General features: G+C 38.3%; 1 protein-coding gene across 1 annotated transcript; it reads left to right on the top strand.

Annotated features, from left to right (window-relative positions):
* Nucleotides 1–10,278: 10,278 nt before the first annotated feature.
* Nucleotides 10,279–11,455, top strand: LOC145988094 (uncharacterized). The gene is given in 2 exon segments (XM_083122927.1): nt 10,279–10,496; nt 10,498–11,455. Coding segments are annotated over 2 exon segments (1,176 nt in total).
* Nucleotides 11,456–19,963: the final 8,508 nt, after the last annotated feature.

The following is a 19,963-nucleotide window of genomic DNA, read 5'->3' as shown; positions in this document are numbered from 1 at the left end:
CTTGATTAAGAGTGTGTCCATACCACTTGTTTTAATAAAGGCATTCGTTTTTTTTATTCGTAGAAACTGCCTTAAGATGCTGTGTTTTAGCCTATTTCAGTATTGGGAGACAGGTAGAAAATGTTCTAAAATAGCTTTCCCATTTATAATTTCATAATTCATCGTCTTTCTTGAGATGAGGCTATTGATATAAATATTGAAGTTGTGAGATAATAATATAAACGACGAAAATCAAATGTTTCGAACAGCGTAATTTTCTTGGAAAATAAACGTGACGTGGGAAGAATTTTTTTTTTTTAAGCATTAGAAACAACGAAAGTTACTTATTGAAGTGCAATTCTAATATTCGTAAGTGCTTTGGAGAACGCATCGACCTCCATCCGTACGTCCAAGACTTGGCATTCCTCCTTCTCAATAACAGGGACAACCAAATGTGATATTCTGTTTCGAGCAAGGCTTTGCAAAGGTTCTTTCACACGCTGCACTGGAAACTGGGATTGGTACGGATATTACAAGTGTGAACCTCGTGAAATGCCAATTTATACTTTTCTAGGAATTCGAAGAGATCCATTAAGTGGACTATTTTTGTTCCATCTTCGTAACGCTGAAGAGTTTTAGTCAAAATCTGCATTTCGGCTTTCGGGGTAATGCTATGAGAAAGATACAAATTTGAAACGGGTAGTGTTATATCATATTTCAAGAAATATTCTGTGCCTGGTACACCTCTCACTCTCCCTCTCATAACACTAGCTCAAACATATGCCTGTACTATACAATTACAGGCATCTATGGAGATCTTGGAAAGAAGTTCTTGAATATGTGCAAAGAGCTAACCTGCATCTAATTGAAGAGCGGCGAATCCTAAAAGCGTTCTTTTATTTGCCCGCGATACAAATATCAGACAACCGACACTTATTCTTTTCTCGCAATGGCTTTTGTTTCATCCATCAATGCGAATATTTTCGCCTCTTCCACTTTCTGGCTATTTTGCTCAGAAAAAGTGTGGACATTATGCAGATTAATTTGTTTTGAATCGACTTCTGAGTATAATTTGTATTTGAAGGTCCAAGTTCAATACATTTCCGAATAATATCATCGCATTTTGAAATTAGCTTCAAGAGTCTCAAGAAATTTGCTCTGCTAAGGCTTGCCTCAGACTCACCATTGTCTCTAAAAGTAAGCCCCTGAATAGTATAACGCGACAACTAACATTGTGCCGGTTTACTTGACACCTTTTAATGTCTTTCACTAATTAGCGTTGCCATTGACGATACACTATTAGAATAACTATCCGTACTTCAGATGATGTTTTGTGGTCCTAGGAGTTGTCATGATGTTTTAAGACCATCCACGTTTAACGCCCTTTTCCAGTTCTTAAAACTGTTTAAAACTTAATCGCAACGATTCCAGGACATAAAGGAATGATAAATTATAGTAGAACCACAAGGAAAGAAACCTGCGCAGACCCCATTGCACTGGCGGGTGGGAGAAAAAGAGAAGGGGAAGGATCCTTCAGCCCGGCTCACGTTAGTGTTGCCAGACCTATTGATTTCTCGGGAGAATTCCTTAATAAACTATTACTATGGAACCTCCAACGGCCTGCTCAAAAACACATTTCCTGCTCATCTTACTTGAACATGGAGGGGAGAGGTAGAGTGGAACTCCACTCAGCCATGAAAAGTGCTGTTTGAACTGTGAAAATATGCCAAACGATACTCAATTGTGCTAGGATATTATTATTTTATTACTATTACTACATTACCATGGGCGCCCGGAAGTGGGGGCCGTGCCCCCCCTGGAAAATGAAAGTCAACCAAAAATTATATATTTTTCATATATAATTTCATTTCAGCTGCAATAATGTGTGTTAATTATTGCATGAATATGATACATTGAAATTTAAGCAATGTTTTTTGAGGGAACAACACTATTATTGGACAAAATGTGCCTTGTTTGCCCCCCCTGGAAAAAATACCTTCCTTGTCCCTGCCTGGAAAAAATCCTGCGGACGTCCATGTACTATTTTTAGATGGTTGTATTTTATCCAACCCAAAAATCTATTTCTATTTTAGTTATTTTACGTCGCTTTTGTACCTCCACGGGTAAGTACGACAATATGGATGAATGAAAAACTGATGAAATGGATGATGTGACACAAACACTGACTTCGTAGAGTGGGCAAATTATTTTATACATGTATGTATGTGTGTGTGTGTGTGTGTCTATTATATATTAAATGCAGCAACATAGAGGCAGCATAACTGACGAATAAAGCATGTGAGTGTTAATAACAAGAAATTTGCTAGAGAACGAAGCGGCATAGTTCAATTACAAAGGAAATAATGCACCCCTCCCCCGTAGTTGCTTGGAACTTTCATCGGCTTGAAAATACTTAATTTTCTATCCTTAATATACTATTCTATACTTAAATACTTAATTTTCTACAAAATTATATAGCGGCATGGACGTCCAGTAGGAAGTGCAAGGATGGTCGCCACCCACCCTCTCTTCTTCTCTTCTGGAAAATGAATGTTGACATAAAAGTACTTATTATTTCAGACGTATGAGTTGATTTCAGTCACAGTAATTTACATCCATTATTATAATAGGGATGTAGGAACGTGATAATTTCAAACTCAAGTGGTGTTTTCTGAGAAGGCAACATTATTACGGGGTAATATGCCTCGTTTACCCGCCTGATAAAAATACATTGTTTCCCCCTCGCTGGAAAAAATCTGCAGACATCCCCTTGCCCCCCAGTGCGCACGCCTATGCCGCCCCCGAGAAGGTCGTTCATCCGCTACTATTAGATCAACCGATTTTGTAGCAGATCTTCTGGTTTCCTAAGGAATAATCTCCCGATTTTTTTAAGTCTGACCTGGCAACACTGCCCCGAGCACCGATAACGGCAGGGAAGATGCACGAACGCTATTGAGGGAAGGTTTTTTTCCTTGTGGTCGAGCTATACCTATGCCCAGCTCGGCGCTGGTATCTTGAATGAAAGTCACACATACATGCAGTATATATATAGAGCCTTAGTCAAGTTGGTATTATAAGTAGAAAAGGTGATATCATGCAGAATACACGACTTAAAAATAAAGATCTTATAATTCGATATTTCATTAACGTCAGTTGGGGGCGAAAGGGAGGCAAGTGTCTAGTTGGGGACCGATGCCCCACCTGCTCGTCACTGATTGCAAAGCATGAACGTCGGCAAAGTCTAGTGCCTTAAGAGCCCGTATCACCGCTGGTGACGATACCTAAAAAATAGGTTCTTGCGTCGACCTTCTGTGCTCGAACAGTCAAGTGTGTGGCATTTAAATTTTACTGAGTTAAAGATCAAATATGAAATTTGTTATGTCGTTAAGCCTTTTTTTAAATACATTATTTATTACGTAGTTTTCCTTATCTCAATTTCGTAAAATTCACTTGCTCGCCAATTATATGTAATAACTTAAATCAACATTTTAAAGAACAAGAAAGCTTCTACTGTTCTTCTACAGCAAAGAAATGAAACTGATCTTACATAATTTTCTTTAGAATGTCTGTAGTTTGTCGACGTACAGAGCAATGTATGTAAATTTTAACTTCGACTTTTCGAAGCTGGTCGCGCTAGCCGTTTCCCCCTCTGTACCGCTCGCGCCCCTCATGAACCCCCCTCCTCTCCCGTTCCTTTTTTCTTTCACAATCGGCCAGTCTTCCTCAAGCGGTAAGAAAACCGCATGCTGAGAGCTAGGAAAAGAAAAAAGAATGCAGGGAAAGGTTTTGGGGGGGGGGAGAATCAATGGTTTGGGCGATGCTTGTAAACAGTTCTTCACTACGCGATATCCTCATACTAAATCACGATGGGGTTGTAGTGCAATGACAACAGTGAAGGACGGTGGATTTCCCCAGTATATTGTTCACAAATGGGAAGGGCTGATTGCACAGACTGAAGTATACCTTTACAAAAGGTTTGCCCGCGAAAGAAAAATTGTGCCAAATTATAACTTTTTTTTGTTGTGAGAACACGAAAGTCCATTACCAAGGGATTTTTTTTAGGGTGAAGGTGACTTTACCCAAAGTTTTTAGGTAAATATTGTGTAAATTCTATCTGGTGGTGGATTATCATCCAGTCATGCAAATGAATGACTTTTTAGCTGTCGATCATAAATAAGTTCAATGAACGTTCATTGTCAGTTTGAGATATTCCTGAGGGTCAATGGTAAAAAATACTTGATGACCTGTTATGGAAATAGTGCTATTTTTAAAAATTTTGAACGTCCGTTCAATTTAATTTCGAATTTGACTCCTTTCATGATTTGTAAGTAGGGGGATAAAATATATTTACTTAATACTTTACTGCGTTATTTTATCACCAATTACATACTCGTATATATATTACAGTCAGAAATCACAACATAAGATAGTTCTGTGTCATCATATACAAAAATACTTTTAGGTATAGGTCTTATGTAAAATAAAATACATTAATTACACTAGGGAACAAATGAAATATTTTTTTTTGCCTCCAGAGCGAAATAAGTTGCCTCTTATGGAAAGAAGTGTGCTGAATTCAAAAATAACAAAAAAAGTGCTCTAACACGCAAGATTTTATTTTTACAGGTAGATTTCAGTATACATGGAAATATGCGTAACAAATGTACAGAGCCATGAATTGCACATCATGTAAGTACATGGAAATAATATAAAGTATCATTTTATAAGGAAATTAGTAATCAGCCACTAGTCAAAAGTAATTAGCTTGCTACAGATAAGAACATTTGAACAATACAAAAGCATACGTTTACTTGAGAATAGGTAAAAAATGTCGACCTTTCAATGAACGTTTCTTATATTCAGTGCTACTTTCTCGTTTCGTATTCCAACAGTAATCCCCTAACATGGCTGGCTCCCATCATCCTTGGTAACGACGTTCCATGTCAGAAATGTCCTGATGGAACCTTTCCCCCTGTTTATAACTTACATCACCTAAATTCTGTGGAAAATATTCAAGATATTCAAGATGAGAATGTAGAAGATGAATTTTTAAAGACATTCAGCAACCCATTTCTTTGTAACAGCTCGGTAGCTCTGAAACTAGAAATTCATAGTTCTCTTCTTTTTTGTTTCCCAGGAAACCATTCACCACAGCTTTGATGGAACACCACGCTGCCAGCTCGACGTCTTGGAGCTTTGATTTAAAAAATTGCCTTTCAGGAATTTTCTAATTTGTGGTCCCACAAAAAACACTTTCCTTCAATTTTGCTTGTTGTCTAGTTCGAGAAAAGGTCTTGGAGGTAACGAAATCCACTGCCATCTTTATTCAAGGCTTTCACGAAGTTCTTCATCAATCCTAATTTAATATGTAGTGGTGGGAGAAGAATCTTCTTTGAATCAACAAGCGACACATATTTCACATTTTTTCTCCAATTTGGTATTTATCCCTCATTCCCCAATCTTTAACTACAAAATGACGACTTGTATAGCGACTGTCCCACAGGCACAAAAAGCAGCAATGTTTCGTGAAACCTCCCTGTAATCCTGTGAGCAAGGCAGTAACCTTGAGATCAGCACAGATTTCCCATTCATATTTATTATAATTTACAGCTGCTAACAAAGCAGACATTGTTTTGTATGTTTCCTTCGCATTTAGAGCATGGAATAAAATAATTGATGGTAAAACATTGCCATTATGCAGCAATACAGCTTTGATACTTAATTTTGAGGAGTCTATGAAAAGTCTCCAATCGGGTACTCAGTGTCGAACACCGAACTCATTCATTAAGGAAACGACATCTATACAGAAGCACATATTTTCTTTCATTGTGAAATACTTGGAAAACTGTTCGTGACGGTTTCGATAAATGGAAATTTTTGTGTCTTTCGCAAAGAGTTTCCACTGCTGAAGCCTTGAGCCAAGAATCTCTGCTTCTTTTTTTCCCAAATTTAAATCGCGTATAAGATCACTTACCTCATCATGCATAATGAGGTGCACACCATCATCTTGTTCGTCACAATGGTATTCTACGTCAGTAGTAAGGAGTCACCTGAGCACAAGGTCTCTGATTGGTCGAGACGTGTCACGTGACTCTACGGGGGGCGTGGCTATGTGTGTGTAGTCTTGAAGGGTCTAAGTTAACCTAACTTTTGTGACGTCACGTGTCACGTGACTCTACGTAGGTTTACGGGGGGGTGGCTATGTGTTTGTAGTCTTGGAGGGTCTAAGTTAACCTAACTTTTGTGACGTCACGGGTCACGTGACTACGTAGTGTTTATGGTGACGTGACTATGGATTTGTAGCGTTGGACGGCATAAGCTAACCACGTGGATGCTGTGGAAGATGGTGCGTTGACCTTTGTATGGAATGAGGCAAGTGTGTATTTGTATTGACACGGGTCACTGGAATTTTTCCAGTGGAGTTTGATTAAATTTCGGCTGTGGATGTTCTGTTGTGTGTGGATGGGGTTGATAGTATTGCTGGTCTGATGTATTGTTTTGTTGACTATGTGATAGATATGAATTGAGCGGAGTGTGTTTTTGGTTTGCTGGGGTCAACCTGTCTCCCGGACGTCTGTCGATGATGGAGCCAAGTGAAGTCTATCTCTTGTTTGTAGACAAAGTTATAGATAAGGCTGGCCTGCGGAGCATGACAGATGTATGGATGTAGCAAGGGGGTTGAGGGTTAACGTCCTAAAATTTGATAGATTTGGTGACTCTACGTGAGTGTTTGTGGTGTTTGACATCATCAGGTTTCATCGACTTAGTAGGGGGAATTGGTCAAGTATGTTTGTTGGGTTGAAGTTCAGCAGTTGCAGAAAGGGTGGTTTTGTCGGCTCCAGATAAATCTTGTTGATCATGTTTTGATAGGAAGTATGTGTACGGTGAATGAGTCTGTACGAGCGTCTATTCGGGGTCAACGTTGGAGAGGTCATTGGTATCGGTGGTCAAAAGTAAAGGATGAGTGTATTTTTGAGGGCTACATTGTAATAATAATAAAAATAATGATTCTAATAATTATGGTAATGTTTTATATTTCCCAAGTTGTTTTATAATGCGAGAGCGTTGCTAAAAAATGCAAAGCGGGGGTGCACTTCGTATTTACCACTGTGAACAAATATCGTAAGGAAATTTACAATTTAAACTGTAGGCCCAGTCCCGATTTGGTTTACTGTCGTCTATAAAGTGAACTTAAAACTTGAAACTGTAGGTCCAACCCCGACTGGGCTTACTGTCTATAAAGTGAACTTAATACAGAATGTTAATTAATTAATTGGTTTGGATTCAAAGTGTCCCAGGGTTGATACTCTACGGAAGCACATGTGGTTCGGATGCGACTTGAAACTGTAGGCCCAGTCCCGATTGGCTTTCCTGTCCATAAAGTGAATATAATACAGAATGGTAATTAATTATTTGGTTTGGATTGAAAGTGTCCCGGGGTCGATACTCTACGGAGACACAAGTGGTTCGGATTCGACTTCAAACTGTAGGCCCAGTCCCGATTGGCTTTCCTGTCCATAAAGTGAATATAATACAGAATGTTAATTAATTATTTGGTTTGGATTCAAAGTGTCCCGGGGTCGATACTCTACGGAGACACAAGTGGTCCGGATTCGACTTAAAACTGTAGGCCCAGTACCGATTGGCTTTTCTGTCTATAAAGTGCACTTAATACAGAACGTTAATTAATTAATTAATTGGTTTGGATTCAAAGAGTCCCGGGATGTATACTCTACAGAGACACAAGTGGTTCGGATGCGACTTGAAACTGTAGGCCCAGTCCCGATTGGCTTTCCTGTCCATAAAGTGAATATAATACAGAATGTTAATTAATTAATTGGTTCGGATTCAAAGTGTTCCGGGGTCGATACTCTACGGAGACACAAGTGGTTCGGATTCGACTTGAAACTGTAGGTCCAGTCCCGAATAGTTTTGCTACGGGGCTGTACTGTGTATTAGCCATTGCGAATGAATAGCGTGAACTGAATTACTTGATTTTTATTTGTTTCTATAAACTCTGGATGATCCTGAGGTGTTTTATTATGCGAGAGCGTTGCTAAAAAAAAAATGCAAGATCCACTTCGTATTTTACCATAATGAATTAACAACGTGAGAAATTTATGAATATTAATGAAATATACAGTATATTATATATATATATATATATATATATATATATATATTGAATGTGGTTTTAAAAAAAATAGAAACTTCCCGTTGAACGGCAAGGAAATAAGAGGGGCTGACGATTTACTTGCTCCGAATCAGGCCCGGCAACATTGTTTCAGATAACAATACCCGATGTTCTATTTATTTTGCAAAAGTAAATAGGGACAAAGTTGACGCGAGGTTTGTAGTATATATAGTTCCGAGTAGAAACTGTTTGGTATGATTCGTGGTTGTGGTTTTCAACCGTTATAAAGTATCTGTAGTCAACGTGAAAAGAGCAAGAAATTTACAGTGTCGAGTATAGTTTCGAGTTTACGTATGCGTCTGTTTGCGGGTGGTTAAAAGTTTGACTCTTGATCGATAGTTCATCGTGTTAAGCATGAATTTATTCTGTATTTGTGCGAGGTGAAGACGAAGAAGAAGAAGTTTACAGAATCTAGTGCATACTAACGAGATACATTTTATATTCTGGCTGTGGAAGTGAAGAATAAGGATGGGTAAGTAACTAATATTTTTAACTGTTTTTATGTAGATGATGTATTTGTTACGTCATGATTTTGTAATCAAGGGTCCCAGGGTTTTATACATCGGTGGCCCATGGTTTTATACCCCGGTGGATGTACGCGGTATAGTGGTTCAGATTACACTTTAAAGTGCAGGTTCAGAAGTTAGAAGGTGTGGTGGCATTAATTGATTTTGTTTTATGTGATTTTTTTTGTATTCCAGATCAATCGTCTCCCTCATCATCATCTATGCGAGGTGTTTCTAGTAATACCGTTGGTAATATGAACAGTGATACTGAGTTGATTAATATATCTACACAGGAAATTTTGCATAAAATAGAGTGTCAAATCCATTCCCCACAAGATTTATGTGATGTATTCGAAAGTCAAGAAGGAGAATATATTTTGTCTACCCAGCAAATATTAAACGATATTAACAACTTTGCTGGGTATTCAACCGGGGAGGGTTCGATGAATTCAGGTTTGCACCAGATTAAATCCGAATCTACCCGAGTGCCCCCGACGGCGGACAGACCAGTAGGGAAAACCCGAAACAATCAAGAAGACAATTGGGACAGAAATATAACTACCCAGGAGATACTGATGGACATTAACAAACATGTAGAACTTTCCACAGACACAACAGGGGATGTTCCCCGGTTAGAAATTTGCACCTCTCAACTGACCTCGACAATGACTCAGATGTCTCAGTTTCCGACTAGGAAGTGAACTAAATGCAGATGTTGTTTGGGAAAGCTTCGAGAAACTACTCCAGAGTAACAGCACCTTCCTAATATCTGATCAACTGGTTTTCCATCTCCACAGAGTAAAAGTACCTTTAGGAACTGGACGTATTAAGCAAGGATTGGAAAGTTTGGAGGAACTTTGCCGAAGACGTTCTGGGATTGTTTGCATAAAAAACAAGGATTCTATGTGTCTCCCACGTGCACTTGTTGTTGCTCGAGCATATGCTGAAACTAAGGATGATAATAAAAGGAAGAAATACAGAATGGGGCGTCCGATTGTAAAAACAGAAGCCTTACAACTATGTGAGCAAGCAGGTGTAGTTATTACAGAACATGGATGTGGTATTTCGGAGCTGGAGAAATTCCAAAATATTCTTCCACAGTATAGAATTGTGGTCTTTGCTGATCTTACTGGTGAGAATGTCATGTTTGAGGGTAATACTGACATGAAAATAACTTCTCTTTTTCTTCTACACAACGAAAATCACTACAGTGTTATTACATCATTAACATCTGCATTTGCATGTACTTATTACTGTGAACACTGTAAGAAAAAATATGCTTCTATTACAAAACATACACAATGTCCACGCGTATGTACGAAATGTTTCCAGCCCCACGCCGAGTCACTAAACCTAAAGGAATGTTTGGATTGCCACAGACAATTCCACGGTGAGGAATGTTTCAATCACCATAAACATAAAGCACAGAATGGAAAAAATATTTGTGAAAAACTCCACCAATGCCCCAAGTGCCTAACAGTTATTAAAATGGACCATAGAAAAACCAAGCATATTTGTGGTGAAGTCTATTGTAGAATATGTAGCAAACACTACCCGAATGGTCATCTGTGTTATATTCAGAAATCCACCCCACCGGATATGAAAAAACCATACATCTTTGTGTTTTATGATCTCGAGTGCACGCAAAATGAGAAATATGGAGATTATATCGATAGAACAGAACACAAACCGAATCTGTGTGTCGCGCAACAAGTATGCAACGACTGCAGACATGTTCCGGATGTGTCAATCCCCTGCAACACGTGTGGACCCAGAGAACATATCTTCAAAAAATCGCCAGTAGAAGAATTTCTTTCCTACATTAAGAGACTACCCCACAAGTTTGACATACTGTATATGCCACAACATGAAAGGGTATGATGGACATTTTATGCTGCGAGCTATGATCACCAAATTCAAGGTTTGCCCGGAAATTATCATGAATGGTTCGAAAATTTTGCTGATGCAAAAGGGTCACATACGGTTTCTAGATTCACTCAATTTTCTACCTATGCCTCTATCAAGTCTACCTAAGGCATTTGATTTACCAGAAGGGATGAAAAAAGGGTACTATCCTCATCTTTTCAATACAACCCAAAATAGATTCTATATTGGACAGCTACCTAATATGGAATATTACGCACCGGAACAAATGAAGTTGGAAGAAAAGCAAAAATTTGAGAAATGGTATCACGAACAACAAGAGAAGAATTATATTTTTAACGCTGAAACTGAACTTGTGGAGTACTGCATCAAAGATGTTGAGATTCTTCGATTGGCTTGTATGAAGTTTAGAGAGACTTTCCTAGGGGAAAACGGTATTGATGTTTGGAGAGAAGGTGTGACTATCTCTGGTGCGTGCAACCTTTTGTACAGAAGAAAGTTTCTACATGAGAATACAATTGGCGTGATACCAGCCACAGGGTACCGGTGGGGTGACAAGCAATCCATTGCAGCTATCGAGTGGCTTGTGTACGAGGAAAGAAAAAGAAAAGTATTTATCGAACATGCCAGCAAAGGAAGAGAAAGAAAAATCTTAGGAATTAAAGTGGATGGATATTATGAAGATGCTGAAGGAAAAGGTCATGTGTTACAATTTCACGGATGTTACTACCATTATTGTGAGAGATGTTACGGTAACAAAAACGGTGGAGAGCAGTTAGGTGGGGGTGACACAATGAATGCCCGAAGAGAGAGGACACAGAGAGTTACCAGTCGTCTGGAGAAAAGTGGTTACAAGGTCGAAGTGATGTGGGAATGCGAGTGGAAAAAATGAAAAAAGATCACCCTGAAATTGAAGATTTTGTGAAGCATCATCCGATGACCATCCAGAAGCCTTTGGACCCCAGAGCAAGTCTTACTGGCGGTCGAACTAACGCTGCAAAATTATACTACAAAGCTGGTGGCACTGAAAAGATAAAATATATTGATATCTGCTCTCTCTACCCTTACATTTGCAAGTATGGAAAGTTCCCAGTAGGCCATCCAACAATATTTCTCGACAAAAACTGCCCCAATATTGACCAAATCGAGGGGCTTGTATTATGTACTGTTTTACCCCCAAAAGATCTCTACCACCCGGTGCTACCTATGAAAATGAAAGGTAAATTATTTTTCGCGTTATGTAGAACCTGTGTGGAAGAAGATAACCAGGAGGACTGCTCACATACCCTAGAAGAAAGGTGTTTCACAGGTACATGGGTTGCAGACGAAGTAAGAAAGGCAGTGCAGAAAGGGTACCAAATTGTAAAGATGTACGAGGTCTGGCAATATAAAGTAACAAGTTTCGATTCTGAAACAGGTCAAGGGGGTTTGTTTGTGGACTACATAAATAAGTTTCTAAAAATGAAACAGGAAGCTAGTGGGTGGCCATCTAATTGTATAACCGAACAAGAAAAGACTGATTTCATCGCAGAATATCAGAAAAAGGAAGGAATTCTACTAGACTACAATAAAATTGAGGTGAACCCTGGAAAACGCTGTCTTGCCAAGCTGATGTTGAACAGTTTTTGGGGAAAATTTGGACAGGTGTAATTTACCCAAAACATCTATTGTATCACAACCATCTGAGCTGTATACAGCACTTACTAATCCCTCTATTAGTGTTAATGCACTTTTACCTATTGATGAAAATGCTTTGGTTATAAACTGGCAGCAGATAGAGGAGGCAGTCGCCGAACTAGCCACTGTGAATGTAGTTATTGCTGCATATACCACGGCGGGAGCACGACTTCACCTTTACCAGTATCTGGAGAATTTGGAGAAACGTGTGTTATACTACGACACAGACAGTGTTATATACATTTCCAGGGATGGAGAATATGAACCAGAGACCGGTAACTGTCTTGGTGACATGACCGATGAATTGGAAGTGTACGGTGAAGGGAGTTACATTACAGAGTTTGTCTCCACAGGCCCGAAATCATATGCATTTACTGTGAAAAACCCTACCACCCAAGTTCTAAGTAGTGTCTGCAAAGTGAAAGGTATCACCCTTAACTATGAAAACAGGAAGAAAATAAATATAGCATCCCTGAAGAATATGGTATTTCACAAGACCCAGCAAATTACTGTTCACAATAGGAGGAAGATATCTAGAAGTAAAGATTTCAGAGTATTTAACAGACCCGAAAGTAAAATCCAAAGGGTGGTTTATACAAAAAGAAGAATTGTTGAGGATATCAACACTGTGCCGTTTGGGTACGTTATCCCACAAAAGAAACAGCGAACAATGTAAATCTAACAGAAGCATTCCACGTGCAGAATCTCTGTAAATATCTAAATTCTGAAAAAATAATCGGGTATTAATTTTAAAATGGAGTACAAATGGGAACATCCATTTTCAATGATTCTAGCTGGACCATCTGGATGCGGAAAGTCAAACTTTGTTTCGAGGATTTTAACACATCTGAAGAGTTTAGTGAATTTGGATTTTATGAACATTACATGGTGTTACAGAGAATGGCAGCCATTATACAGTAGAGTTTCAAGTGATGTGCACTTTTCGAAAGAACTCCCCAACATGGATACATACACAGTAGAACAAGGGCCTCATTTGATTATACTTGACGATCTGATGAGAGAGGCAGATAATAGAGTTGTTGACCTTTTCACAAAAGGATGCCATCACAGGAATATAAGTTTAATATTTCTCTCTCAAAATGTATTTCATCAGAGCAAAGGATCCCGCGATATATCTCTGAACTGCCACTATCTTGTTTGCTTTAAAAACCCTAGGGATAAAGGTCAGATTGGTTGTTTGTCTTCTCAAATATATCCTGAAAACAAAAAATTTTTCGTTGAAATTTACAAGGATGCTACAACCCCGCCTTATGGATACATATTCCTCGATCTCAAACAAACCACACCAGAAAAGTTTCAATTCAGAACCTGTGTGTTTCCCGATGATGAACATAATTATGTATATGTACCTAAATAAGTATATTAAACACCCTGGAGAAATTTCATTCTATCACAATGTCTCCTACGATCAAGAACGGGGCGTTACTCCGAACTTTATCCAAATGTAAATCTGGAATCAGACAGACCATCCTCAAGAATGCAGATGAATCCTTGGTTCACGACATCTGTGAATGTGCCCACAATACTTTAAAAGGAAATGTTCCGTTAAACAGCAGTCAGAAAAAGAAACTTTCTCGTTACAAGCAAGTGCTAAGAAAACTAGTTAAGTGTGGAACATCGTGGAAGAACAAAAAAAAAGTATATTATACAGGCAGGCGGATTACTACCGTATCTCATCGGTCCCTTAATTGGTGGAATTTTTTCTAGTCTTTTTAAATAATGGAGTATGCAGATAAAATGATTTTGGTACCACAAGATACATTTCGAAAACTACATCACCAGCATCAAAACATTGTACCACTCTCCAATCTGGATAAAGAGATGGGTAAAATATTGGATGAAAAAATTTATCTGATGAAGAAAAATGGAATAAGTACCATCAAGTTCTCGGTAGATATCTTCATTTTGTTCAAAAATTAAACACCCCTATCAAACTCCCCATAGTATCACAAATGGAACATCAAAATGAAAAAGTAAGTAAACAACGAGATCAAGAAGTGGAACATGGAAGTGATATCTCAGACCCTATCTATGAAGAAATAATATCGACAATACCAAAAAAGTTTCACTCCAAAGCAGAATTACTGTATCGTCGTCTGAAAACAAGCAGTGATATCCAATGGGATTCTCGAGGGGAAACAAAAATATATGAGAAGTTAATCCCTGGTAGTAACATCATAGACCTTATCAGTGATGTATTACGAAACAGACAGAATAGTAACCCTAGGGGTAACAATATCTTCTCTCGACTCCTTGCAAATGTGAATATTCCTCAGGAAATTATTGGTAACTCTCGATGTTGGGAATTAATAGAGAAATTTAAAATGGAACCATCTAAAAAAAAGAATAGTGCATCCAATTGGCTAAACTATTAATATCTCTCACACACAGTCACCCTATTATTTGTGAGTAATGAATTCTACTTTAAGGAACACTTATTATAACGTCTCCAACCCTGCAGGGTATTCCACCTTAGACAAAATATGGAGGGCTACAAACAGAAAATATAAAAAAAAAAAAATTGAAGAATGGTTACAGGGACAGGAAACCTACACAATACATAAACCTATAAGAAGAAAATTCCCTCGGAATCGATACATCGTTAACAATATTGATGATTTGTGGCAGGCAGATCTTGTAGACTTGAGAGGTATTAGTACCCACAACAAAAATTATAAATATATGTTGACAGTTATTGACACATTCTCCAAGTATGCATGGGCAGTTCCTCTACCAGACAAAACAGCCGCAAGTATAATAAAAGCATTCCGGAGTATTCTACAGAATCCAGATGGAAGAAAACCAATTACTATTCAAACAGACAAAGGAAAAGAGTTTCTGAATATTACAGTCCGACAATTTTTCAAGAACAGTAATATTCACCATTTTACAACAAAAAACCCTGATGTAAAAGCAAGTATTTTTGAAAGATTTAACAGAACATTGAAGGAAAAAATGTGGAAGTATTTCACATCAAAACAGTCATACTATTACGTCGACGACTTACCGAAGATAATGAAAGCTTACAACAATACTAAACATTCAACAATCAAAATGTCACCCAGCGAAGTCAAACCAAATAATGTTCTCCAAGTTTGGGAAAATCTACGTAGCGGACGTTTAAAAATATCATCACCCAGTGTTAAAAAAACTACTCGACATTTTCTTCAAAAAGGTGATTATGTGAGAATTGCTAGAGAAACATCAGCATTTGAAAAAGGGTACATAGGAAAAGGGTCGGAGGAAATTTTCAGAGTTGTTTCCATAATATCACGGAATCCTGTTGTTTACAAAATTCAAGATTTGGACAAAAATTCTGTTGATTGTACATTCTACCGACAAGAACTTCAAAAAGTAAAACTACCAAAAACTTTTAAAATTGATAAAATATTGAAGACTAGAGGAAAAGGTACCAGACGAGAAGTTTTTGTTCAATGGAGAGGTTATCCGTCAATGTTTAACCGGTGGATACCCTACTCCAGTCTCAAAACAGTATCATAATGTCTTCTTCGTTCTATATAACATTACCAAGTAACAGTTCTATGAATATATTTCCTGATAATACATTATCGAATTTTGTGACGAAATTACCGAAGGATATAGAACTTCAAGGTCCGTGGGAAGTTGCTGTAGCAGAAATTCACTATCCTAATTTTATGTACAACGTAACAGAAAGGCAAAATATAATCTATTATAATCTAAATCCAGATGCTGATGAATGGAAAAAAGTAAAGATCCCAGCTGGATATTATAGAGACATGACACAAGTTGTAACAGCAATTCAGAACTCTGGTGTCCCATTTCACATCTCCCTTTTGGATGATCAGCATATTCTTTTGAGACAAAACACCGAAATTATAAAAGAGGGGCTTAGTACAATAATATTCACCGAAATTAGGTTTTCACCAAAACTAGCAACACAACTAGGGTTCGATCCTTTCAAAATTATCAAACTAAGTGGGGTTCAACGCATACACTCCTCTGCTCCCACAAACCTAGCATTAGGTGTACCACAACAAATGTTCATCTACTGTGATATATTGGAACCTCAAATTGTAGGGGACAGTTTTGCACCACTTCTGAAGATTGTGGGTACAGATGTTCGAAATTTTGTGTTTGGTAGTGACGCACATATTGAGTTTTATGCTTTACATTATGTTCCACTGATGAAAAAACAGTTAGATACTTTGGAAATAGATATTAGAGACCACACCGGACAGAAAATACCATTTCTTTTCGGGGAAGTGTCGCTAAAACTTCACTTTAAACGGTCTCTGCAGAATTGAATCCCTACATATATCACTACCACAATCTTCATGGGAATGGAGTTTCCAACATATACCAAGGGGCACCCTTCCAGAAAGGACACGGTATTGGCAGTTTCCTTGGAGGTCTTTTTAGGTCTGTAGTTCCACTTATAAACAAAGGAGCAAAAGCTGTTGGTGGGGAGATGCTTAACACAGGTATCAATGTATTAGGTGATATTTCTCAGAACCATCCTATAAAACAGTCGTTACAGACAAGATTTGCGGAAGCAGGAGACAGATTGAAACGAAAAGCTGAAAACAAAATTAAAACTATGGTTGGTTCAGGCAGAAAAAAAAGAAAACTCTCAAATGTTGGTAAAAAACAGAAAAACAACAGTAATACAAAAAAGAAAATAAGTGAATCGTCAAGAAAAAATATAAAGAAGAAAAAACAGACTGCACGTAAAACAAAGATGGATATATTTGCTTAAAACATCTCACCAGGATTTATTCTCATAACGTCGTTCACAGAGGTACAAACTGGTCAGTTTTACTTTGATTGTCAAAGAATAAGGTTCTCTGGAACATGTCTTTTATTAACAATCTTTCATGTCAGTGTGCATATTCGGAATTGGAAATTTTCTCCGTCCCCCCGACGCAGACAGGTATACAATCTGGACAGTTTATTTCATACAAGCCACTGGCTTCCATCAAGGATGATGCTCCCTTAGAATTTTCGGTTCCAGGGCATGGCGAAGACTACTTGGATCTACCACATACTTTTCTTCATGTCAAAGTAAAAATTTATAATTCCGATAATACAACAATCACCGTTACAGATAAAGTTGCACCTGTCAACAATTTTATTCATTCTCTTTTTAATCAAGTTGATGTATTTCTTAATCAGAAACTTGTTACATCACCATCTTATACATACCCTTACAGAGCATACATTGAGAATCTTCTTAACTACAACCCTGCTGCAAAAGAATCCCATCTTACATCATGTTTATGGTTCAAGGATACCCCAGGATACATGGATTCTGTAAACGGGGATGAAAACGAAGGTTTTAAGAGTAGAAAAAAGTTGATTTCCAACAGTAAATCATTGGATTTGATTGGTCATCTCCACTGTGATATTTTCAACCTGGAACGTCTTCTTCTGAACAACGTCGAGATGCGTGTGAAGTTGGTTCGGGCCAAGGATTCTTTTTGTCTGATGGCAGAAAATAACACATTCAAAATTCAAATCGAAGATGCAACTTTATTCGTTAGAAAAGTATCGCTGAAGCCCAGCATTAAAATCGCACATTCCATCATGTTACAAAAAGCAACTGCAAAGTACCCAATCAACCGTGTGCATATGAAGGTGGTAACTTTTCCAAGAGGAATTTTGAACAAAACCGTCGACAACTTATTTCTCGGACAGCTTCCAAATCGTATAATCATCGGTTTTGTAACTAATACTGCTTTCAATGGAGATTATACTAAAAACCCATTCAATTTTAAACATTTCAATATCAATTTTCTATGTCTGTATATGGATGGAAAACAAATACCGTCTACACCGTTACAACCTGATTTTCAAAACAATCTATCTCTCCGTGCCTATCAGACATTATATGACAGTACCGGGATACAATATCAGAACGATGGGAATGGAATCTCCAGAGAAGACTACGGGAATGGATATACTCTATTTGCATTCGATTTAACTCCTGATCTCTCAGCTCACACTTCAACACATTGGAACCTTTTACGACATGGGACCGTCCGGATGGAAATCCATTTCAATACACCATTGGCAGAGACAGTCAACAGTGTGGTGTACGGAGAGTTCCAGAATCTACTCGAGGTGGACAAGGATCGCAACGTCATCATGTTGTAACCCCGTTTTCCTGGGGTTAGAGAGGTTACAAGTGTTCCGGTGCTCAGCTACTTCAAGTACCGTAAGGCACACGCAATTAATACGAACATATGTCATTTACAGTGCCAAAGTTAGTGCCCATGGGTGCTACCCATATTGGATTAGAGATACGTCTCTTTCTTTTGTGTTTTTTTTTAATTATCGTCAGCTGCACAGCACGTCCAGCCTATGGCGGCATGCAGTTTACAGAGTTGCCATAGGTAACATACCTCAAGGCTCCGCCCAGCATCGTGTATGTTCCGCCGAGTGTACTTTGAACTCAGCAAACAGTAAATACAACCGCTTGCGGTTCCCGGCGTTTCTTCACACTGTGCTGACGTGTGTTTTTTTTTTTATTATTGTGCTGTCATCACTCAATCAAAACTAGTTCAGTGTTACGCTTAAGCAATTATTTTATCCATGCCTCAGAACTTAGTTGTTGTGCTCGTACTTTTTGAGTATATACGAGGCTATGACCTACAATTTAATTTTTTTTTTATTATTCTACGTGTTTTTCTATTTTTTTTCTCAACGGTGTTTGGTGCCACGATATGATATGACTCTTCTGGTGATTTCAATTTTTTTTTACGGTGATGTGATTCTTCTACTGATTGGTTTACTGTATTGGTTTTCTACAAGTTTGATATGTTAATAAATCTTAAATTTTAAATATAACCTACTCCGGACGAGGTAGTCGACCATCATAGAGTGGTTCGTTTATTTCAACAAGGGGAATGTAGAGATATGGAGACTATTAGACCGAGAAAACCTCGTCATGTTAATATTCACACTTGTTCATTTCCTGAACTTGTCCGACCAGCGAGTGATCCCAAGAATGCGCTAGCTTGTAACTTCCGTAAAACCAGGAACTGGAAAGGCAAACGCGTGGATCTAAACAGGATCTACCGCGTTTGAAAGGTTTAACAACCTTTCGACGCCTAGAATGATAAAAGCAAGCTCCTACCCGGAGCTCGCTCTCTTTTTGATTCTGACACTCATCGACGCTACATGGATAACTAGTCCGATTACAACACGTTACACTGCTAACTACGACGATGGAACACGGAGTTACCGCTGCCTAGCATGCTACAAGGCGCAAGGGATCGCTTGGCTTGGTGATCTGAGGATCGCTGGATAGAACCTTGGAACTGTCACGATTCGGTCTGCGAGAAGCATTAGGACAAGACAACACACACATCTACCAGGTATGAACAAGCGTGAATAACCTTTTCACCAACTTTCCATATCTCTACCCTCCTACGGAGCAGGTTCAGCCATCAAACATTATTAAGCTCTACCTAAATGTTTAAATGAAACTTCCCTGTACCTCTCTAACCCCAGGAAAACGGGGTTACAACAATGGATGGAAAACAAATACCGTCTACACCGTTACAACCTGATTTTCAAAACAATCTATCTCTCCGTGCCTATCAGACATTATATGACAGTACCGGGATACAATATCAGAACGATGGGAATGGAATCTCCAGAGAAGACTACGGGAATGGATATACTCTATTTGCATTCGATTTAACTCCTGATCTCTCAG

The sequence above is a fragment of the Lepisma saccharinum genome, chromosome 5, assembly GCF_977018435.1.
Source record: "Lepisma saccharinum chromosome 5, izLepSacc3.1, whole genome shotgun sequence".
Classification (NCBI taxonomy): domain Eukaryota; kingdom Metazoa; phylum Arthropoda; class Insecta; order Zygentoma; family Lepismatidae; genus Lepisma; species Lepisma saccharinum.
Note: the sequence above shows the minus strand (reverse complement) of the source record. Positions and strands in the feature narration are given on the sequence as shown.